This window comes from Acartia tonsa, chromosome 13, assembly GCF_053477335.1.
Source record: "Acartia tonsa isolate MP-2025a chromosome 13, ASM5347733v1, whole genome shotgun sequence".
Classification (NCBI taxonomy): Eukaryota; Metazoa; Arthropoda; class Copepoda; order Calanoida; family Acartiidae; genus Acartia; species Acartia tonsa.
In genome coordinates, this window is record NC_137272.1 from 46307820 (window position 1) to 46316817 (window position 8998).

At 33.1% G+C, this 8998-nt stretch overlaps 1 protein-coding gene across 1 annotated transcript; it reads left to right on the forward strand.

Moving 5' to 3' along the window:
• Positions 1-343: 343 nt before the first annotated feature.
• LOC145335346 (uncharacterized) lies at positions 344-8733 on the forward strand. Its single transcript, XM_080181082.1, has 8 exons — positions 344-391; positions 1423-1478; positions 1767-1822; positions 5449-5507; positions 6026-6095; positions 6725-6779; positions 7598-7674; positions 8053-8733. Exons 7-8 carry the CDS (start codon positions 7600-7602, stop codon positions 8731-8733), a joined length of 756 nt encoding a protein of 251 aa, XP_080037208.1. The 5' UTR covers positions 344-391; positions 1423-1478; positions 1767-1822; positions 5449-5507; positions 6026-6095; positions 6725-6779; positions 7598-7599.
• Positions 8734-8998: the final 265 nt, after the last annotated feature.

Consider the following 8998-nt stretch of genomic DNA (forward strand, 5'->3'; position numbering starts at 1 on the left):
TTAACAACAAATCATACAGAAAAAGTCAAGGCTCTTAAAAAATTAAGAAGCTTAGATACATATAATGTTAATGGATATGATTTTATTTATAGTTATGGAGAAGATTTGCTTGCTCCTTAGAATATCTTGGCCTTGGTCTCATCTTTTTTTGCTTAGGTAAGTGTTAAAATTATATATTTTCATAAGTAGCGCAGCTATTCTGTAATTATGTCTGCCTTCCCTTTTTATCATTTCAAAACTTTTTAATGGACTTTAAATTTCTAAATCTGACAACAAACAATACAGGAAAAGTCATATTATCAAGACTCATATAAAATAAGTAATGATTTTTTTGTTAATTTAGTTATAAAGAAGAATTGCTGTGGCCTTGGTCTTATCTTCTTGGTCTTAGGTTAGTGTTGAAATTTCATCTATAATACAAAGTAGAACAATGTCTGTCTGTTTGTTTGTACCAAATGATCTCGCTAACCGCTAAACTGATCAGGTTCACCTTTACAGGGTAGCTTCTCATAGGTCCTGAGAAGGTTTATAACTATTTTCTTAGGGGGTGTGACACCCCCAATAACCCCAAAAATGAAATAAATTTTTCTTTTTCTTTTTAATCTTAAATACAAAAAAGCTAGTGGCGAAGCCGCTAGTAATCTTTAATAGAACATTTACTCTATGTATCAAATTTTTATTCACTACATTATTTTTCTAGTTTTCTCTATTTTACATATGTATTTAGGAAAAATTTTATGTTCAAATTAGAGTTAATAATTGACGTATCTATCAATTTAGTTATAGAGAAGCTTTGCTCATAAGAATAACTTTGGCCTTGGACTTTTATTTTGTTTCTTTCCTTTCCTCTAAATAGATGTTTTATTCATTTTAACAACAAATCATAGAGGCCGGGTAAAGGGAATGATATTCTGACAAACAATTCTCATGGAAAATTTCCCCACAACCCCCTTCCTCTTTTCCGCCCCTTCTTACCCACCCCTCCTCAGTTAAATGAAACACTTTAAAAGGTTTCGTGATTTTTTGTAGAAAACTTTAAAAGGTTTCGTGATTTTTTGTAGAATTTAGTGTTAGAAAAGATACCCCTGCATATAGGAAAAGTCATAAAACAAGGCTCATAGACAGGGGCGTCCAAGCTTTTTTTTTGGGGGGGGTAAAAATTTTTTAAGGGGGGGGTATTTCGTCTTTGGGGGTGGTAAAATGGCGCGCGAACCGCGCCGCAAATTTCTTTTACCCCCCCCCCAAAAAAAAAATTTTTACCCCGGGGGTAAAATTTGCTTGGGGGGGTAATTACCCCCCCTGAAAACTGTTGGCAGGGGTAAATTTAGTTTACCCCCCCCCCCTTGGACGTCTATGCTCATAGAAAAATAAAGAATATTATATACAGAAAGTGTAATTATTAATGGATATTTTTAATTTTAGTTATAGAGAAGCTTTGCTTTCAAGGACTTTGCCTTTGAATTATCTTTGCAGTTTAGGTAAGGTGTAGAATTATTCTTTTTCATAAGTAGCGAAGGTACTCTTTTATAACTAGGTTATTACCTGTGACGTCAAAAAATGAGTGAGATGAGATGAGAAGTGGGAAAGAAAACCCCTAAAAAATAGATTGATAATCCCTCATTTTTATGACGTCACAGGAATCAAAAGTAGGACAGATTGGGCTTTGTCCAAATAAAGAATAAAATTGAAAACAATAATAAAGATATAACATAGGGAATACATTACATATACACAGTAGAAATCTTAATTTACGTATTTTATTTTAGTTATAGAGAAGCTTTACTCTTATAAATTACTCGTCTTTGGTGTCTTTTATGCTTAGGTAAGGGTTAAAATTAGTCATTTTTATAAGTAGTGCAGCTACTCTATAAGATATGTATGCCTTTCCATTCCATTAATTATGCCTGTTCTTTCCCTTAATTAGCTGTTTTAATGATTTTAAACTTTTTTATTGGGCCTTGAATTACAAAATTTAACAACAAATAATATAGGAAAAGTCACAAAACCAAGGCTCTTAAAAAAATAAGAAGCTTAGATACAAATAGTATAAATAGTATAAATGCATAGACGTCCAAGGGGGGGGGTAAAATGGGGATTATCCCCCCAAACGATTTTGGGTGTGCCGTAGGCACCCCCAAAATTTTTTTTTCATTTTATCCCCCCCCCATTTAAAATTTACCCCTACCCTGGGAGTGCCGTAGGCGGCACCCCCAACCATTTAGGGGGGGGGGGTAATTACCCACCCCCAAACAATTTTTGAGGGGTAAATACCCCCCCCCAAAATAAAAAATATCTAACAAAAAATTTTTGCGCGCTTCGCCCGCATTTTTAATACTAAATATTTAATAAAATTTAAATTACCAACCCAAAAAAAACTTTTCCCCGGGGGTAAACAAAATTTACCCCTGCCAACAGATTTCAAGGGGGGTAATTAACCCCCCCCCAAGCAAATTTTACCCCCGCACATTGGGGCAAATCCAGAAACAAGAGGATTTAATTATTTAGAGCCCGAATTTCGTGTTCAAAATGTCATATTAGGGGTTTTTGAGGACAGGGAATGCATTTCTAAACATATCAGAGAAATTTGAGAATTTTTCAGTAGCGCAGCTACTCTATAACTAGCTTTATGGGCCCTTTAAAGTGTATCTATGTCAATTGTAGTCCGATTTTAGTGTTCAAAGTGTCAAATTAGGGTTGTTGGGGTCTGGAAATTCATTTTAGTATGAGGGGAGGGGATGGTGTAAAGGGGGTGGATGGGGAATCCTTATTTTAGCTAGCTACAAGTTTCACTTTAAGTAAAAATAAATTCATTATAAATGTGGGCATGGTTGACATCAATTTTTATAAACTTATATCTATATTTATAATGATATAAAAATTCTTGTTTACCGTTTATATGTATATTAGCGGCTTTGCCCCTAGCCTCTAGGGGCTTTGCCCTAAGAGGTATTAAAAAAAATCAAGTATCTCTGGTGTTGCAACCACTACATTAAAAAAAAAATATGGGGGAATTTTTGTTTTTGGCTAGGTTGTGGGTGTCCAACCACCCAAGAAAATAGCATAAAACCAACACAGGACCAGTAGGTATATTCCCTGAAAAGTAAAATCCAATCGGTTCAGTGGTTACCAAGATCTTAAGGGACAGACAGACAGACAGACATTAAGCTACTTTGTATTATAGACTAGCAGCTTCGCCCCTAGCCTCTATGGGCTTTGCCCCAAGAGGTAATTAAAAAAATAATACCTCTGGTGCTGTAACCATTACATTTTAAATTAACTGCATAAAAAAATTGAGAGGGATTTTTTTTTTTTTTTAAAGGGTTGAGGGTGTCCCACGCCCCAAGAAAATAGCTTGAAACCACCGCAGGACCAGTAGATATATTCCCTAAAGATTAGAATCCAATCGGTTCAGTGGTTACTAAGATCGTAAGGGACAGACAGACGGACATACATCAAGCTACTTTGTATTATAGATTAAAACCCAGGGATCTAAGGGACAAAACAATGACTGATTAATGTATGTAATATTGATGCAGCAAATTATATTACAAAAAAAATAATTGTCTGTAGATGAAAATTAGTGGTTGAAACGTTTCAACACTCAACTTAATGAACCAACCAATAAAAAATCAAACAAAATTCATAACGTCGCATTGTTAAGCCAACCAATATAAAAAAGTTATTATAAAACTTTGGGGACTAGTGTAATAAATAGCACAATGTCCCCTCCCTTCCTAAATAAAACTGCAAACATTAAACATGAAGACCATGTGACTACATAATATGAAAACAAAGCATTACCAAAAGACAGACGGATAGGCTAAAATAATTGACGGGGATTTTTTGTTTTTTGGGAGGGTTGAGGGTGTCCTACACACCAAGAAAATAGCTTAAACTCAACACAGGACCAGTAGATATATTCCCTGAAGATTAGAATCCAATCGGTTCAGTGGTTACTTTAATCTTAAGGGACAGACAGACGGACATACATCAATCTACTTTGTATTATAGATTAAAACCCAGGGATCTAAGGGACAAAACTATGACTGATTAATGTATGTAAATCCCAAATATTGATACACCAAGTTTTATTACAAAATTAATTTTCTGATGATGACAATTAGTGGTTGAAACGTTTTGACACTGGACGTAATGAACCAACCAATAAAAAAAATTCCTTAAGTTGTTAAGCCAACGAATATAAAAATATTGTTAAAAAACTTTGGGGACTAGTGTAATAAACAGCCCAATGTCCTTCCTCAATAAAACTACAGACATTAAACATAAAGACCATGTAAAGGCATAATTTTAAAACAAAGCATTACCAAATGACAGACGGATAGGCTACTTGCTAATTCCAATTTAGAATGATTATTAGAACACCAAGTTTTTTGCATATTAACTTTACCTTTTCGCAGTGAGGAGGGGACATTGGGCTGTTTATAACATGTTTTAACTGCTAATTTTAATCTACAAAAGGGGTAATTTTGTATATTATCATTGGGGATGTATATCAATTTATCAAACTTTATCTTATCCCTTTAGATCCCTGATATTTGTTAGAATCTATAGAAACGATTATTTAGTTACAAAATCTCGAACATAAAGAGGTTTATATTTAGGCTTACCCCCCCCCCCTTCATCATTTGAAAATATTTATTACTAACTTTAATTCAAAGTCTGAATAAATATTTCTTATATTTTGCGTCTTTTATTTATATGTATTACATCTCACATTTTGACTTTAAAAGCGCGTTTAAAAGATTTTCCTAACTAACTTTTCGTGCACCCACCCTCAGAAAACGCACTAAAAACCCCTATGGGGGCGCGGAGGGGTAAATGAAACCAGTACAGGCGATTATAATATGTCTTTGGGTAATCAAATATCGTATTTTTAGCCGGTGGCAACCGGTGAAAACATGTTTCCTCTTACTGTTTAATTAAATGTTGATTATAAAACAAACAAAAAAAAACTAAAATCTTAACTTCAACTAGAATTATTAAGGACTTATTTCTTTAATTTGTGTTTTTTTCTTTTATATTGTCAAAATAAATGTAGTTCATGACTCACCTGAAGTTATTTTGTCTAATTACGTTAATTCTAAGAGATTTTATAATACTTTTAAAATTGTTGGTGAAACACAAAAAGTATGCCTTTTTCTGTAAGAATAATTTTTTGCATTTCTTGACTTTCAGGCATTAGAAAGCGTACTTAAAAAGCGTATTTTTATAATTCCTTTGAAACCTGATGTACATTGGGTATGATAATACTCATAGGATGATTAAAACTTGATTTGGGGGTGGTGAATTGAATCCCCTTGTTGCCCCTATGTGCCCTGGGATAAAAATTTTGGGGGGGGGGTAAAAAAAATTGAGCTTCGTGCGCCATTTTAACCCCCCCCCCAAAACTTGGACGTCCCTGTATTAATGTGTATATTTTTCATATAGTCATAGAGAAGCTTTGCTCCTAGGAATAACTTGGCCTTGGTGTTATCTTGTGTGCTTAGGTAAGTGTTAAATTATTCATTTTTATTAGTAATGCAGCCACTCTTTATCTAGGGTGTGTCCCTCCCCCCTTATCATTATTCACTTTTTACACTTCCTTGTCAATAAAACAAGGATCATCATTAATCATTGATAACCCCATCCCCTTAATTTTGTAGATAAATTGAATATAAATGGGTTGTTTGTATGCCTAAACCCAAAGGGAAGCCAAGTAAAGAACTCGATATAACCCAACCTACAGAAATGATCAAATGAAAATATACCCTACAATGTTTAAATATATTTATTAACTAACAGCTACGACTCTAGAGGCCTTTAGGGTTACTTTAAGTGATGGGGGTTGAATTCGACCCCCCTTTTTTATTGTAGAAAAAGAAAATAAGGGGGGGGGGAGGGTTACAGTTAAAAAAAAAAACATTTTAAACCTTCCCAGTACCTAAGCAAAGCTATACTGTTAAAGAGAATAAACAGATACAGATCTTGTTACTTTTATACAAAGATAAATGTATTTTTTGTTTAGGTACAGAGAGGCTTTGCTCTTATGAATATAAGCTGGGCCTTAATGTTTATCTTTTGTGTGTAAATAAGAGGTAAAAATGTTATTAGTAGCACAACTAATCTATAACTGATTTATATCTGTTTGTCTGGTTCTCCACCAAAGTGGTCTCTAGGGACAATTGAGGGAAGTCTCCCCTCCTCTTTCAATTTTTGGGGGTAATTTCAATTGGAATGGTGGATTTATTCTATCCTGAAAAAGTCATAAACTTTCCCATGACCTATAAGAAACTTTGATGAAGCTGTTAGTAAGATTCTTTTCTACAGACAGACACTTTGACAACCTGTAAACTAATGGGAATGGAAGTTTCTAACCCTGGCCTAAAGTATTTAAAATCAAATAAAAATTTGTCTCACTTATTGCAATTTTAAAACATGAGGGAGGGGTATTATCATTGCTCAACAAGGTAGTTTATGAGAAGCTACAAGATATCTTACAGTTTTATTCATGGAGGGAGGGGACATTGGGCTGTTTATTACACTAGCCCCCAAAGTTTTATAATAAAGTTTTCTTATTTGTGTCCAAGAGTGTCCAAACGTTTCAACAACCAACTGTAATCTACAAAATGTGTAATTTTGTGTCATCATGAGGATGTACATAAATTTATCAGCCCTGGATGCCTACTGTCAATAAAAAATGTATATTATCAATTTTATTTTGCAGGTACTGAGTAGCTTTGCTCCTAACAAGTACTTTATCCTTTGTGTAGAGGTAAGAGGTAAATTATGATTATTTCCTTTTTATACAGCAGCTACTTCATAAGAAGGGTTTGTCTGTTCATTCCTCTTTTTCTTTCTTTCTTTTGTTTTTATCTTTTTCCTTTCTTCTTTTACTCTTTTCTTTCCTTTCATATTTAATATTTTTAGGTAATAATGATTTGCTGTTTATTGATAGAATTAACCATGTTAATATTAGATTAGTCTATCTATGATTTGATTAGATATTGCATATTAAAAGACTGAAAATGTAAAGATTTCTAAAAGGCATCTACTCTACAACTTCTTTTGTCTGTTTAACTTGGCTCAATCTATAATGATCTGGAGTAATTACTAGAAATGTTGAAATGACTATGAACTGCCAATTAATATAGAATCATGTAATTTCTTGTAAATTCCCCACTTACTATTGTGTTTCTAACTCCTTTTTAATTCCACTTCATAAATATTTGGCGATGTTAACATCCTATGATTTATATTTTATAATTTGTTTTATCTATATCATGAGAAATATAAACATGATTATCATATCACAAAAATACTTCTCATAGACAAGGTAGTGTAAAATAATTGAATAAATTCAACAAAAGGATTTACTATGTGCTATAATTTAATTCTTCTTTACAGTGAAGCCTCTTAAACTTCTTGGAAATGGGGAAAAGCAAGTCAATTTAGAAAGAGTTAAAGAAATAGTAAAAAAACATAGTTTGCTAGAGGAATCAAAGATTTTGAAATAGTTTTATTGAACATTACAGTGTTATTTATAGAAGAAGGTTAAAATCCCTTTTTTGAAAGTATAATCTTACAAATTATTATTTAGAAATGGAGGAATTAAGCACAGGAACTAAAATTGATGAGAACACAGGTTGTGCAGGTCCTGGTAGTGATACTATAAAGGTATGTATTCCCTATTTTTTTAGTGCCTAAAATTTGGTATTAGTCTTGAAAATTATACAAAAAAATATTTCAGTTTATACTTTTAAAGTTGTAAGAAAACAATAATATCTCAAAATACCAACTCCTAGTAAAAGGTCTCTAAAGCATAGTTGCATATTACAATTTTAAATCCATGTATGATCTTGCGGGCCCTTATCCTTAAGGTCTTTAAGAAACTTTCCATATCTCTTCTGCCCACAATTTTTAAACTTAAATGTATCTTACATATTTCAATTTTGTAAAAAATCTGTGACCATTTCCAAGATGCTTCATTCATTAAAGATTCTTTTACTAGGAAAAACGGCAGTAAAATTATCACCTAACACATGATACATTTAGAATGAAGGTGAGATGGGGTCTACAAATCCTTCCATGTGTACAATTGCATGTGGACTTCAATTTGGAGTTTTTCCTCTAACATCTCAAGATTCAAAATCTTCGAATTTGCCCAAAGAACTTGGTAATATGAGTATAAATTTTCAAGGTCCTGCAGGAGAATATCAAAGAATGCTAGCCAAAGAAAAGATTAAAGAGATCAAAGAGAAAGTTGCTAATTATTACTTTGATCAGGACTGTAAAGTTATAGCTATTCCAAATCATTATATAGTACCTAAGAAACCAATTGTGTTAGGTAAAGAAGGGAGAAAGAATCAAGATGATCAAATTTTGGACAAACATTGTGAAGAAACCTTACATGATCACATTGTTAATGCTGCTAGAAAATCGAAGTCTGAATATTTTGTGATGTTAGGATTTCAATCTGGAGATTGCATTCAACAACTAGTTAAGAAAGGAAAAGACATCAGAGGAAAAAATCAAACTGCAGATTTTAATGAGCATGAAAAAAGAATAAAGGCATTGTTGGACATTGAAGATATTCCCAAGGAAAAACTAGATTTATGCATAGAGGAACATTTAAAATGGAAAGAAAACAAGCTTGAATTAAAAGATTCAAAGAGCTGGCTGTTTAAAAAGGAATGTTTTATAGATAATAAAAGTTTATTTAAAGGGATTAATTAAAAGCAGTTCCCCTTTTATTAACCCCGTACAGATCAGGAGGGGCGGGGGGGGGGGGTGCTGAAGCAATAAGGAACTTCTGTTTGTTAGGAAGGTCATAGCAGTTTGATTGCTCCTTGACCAATTTTCAAAAGAGCGATCTGACGAATATGACTAGAAAGAGATATCTTTTTGTTTTAAAAAAAGCTCCACCACGGCGGCTCGCTCACTTATAGAAATGGGAAACTTATAAAAGTTTTACTCAACACACGAAATCGTAACAATTTTC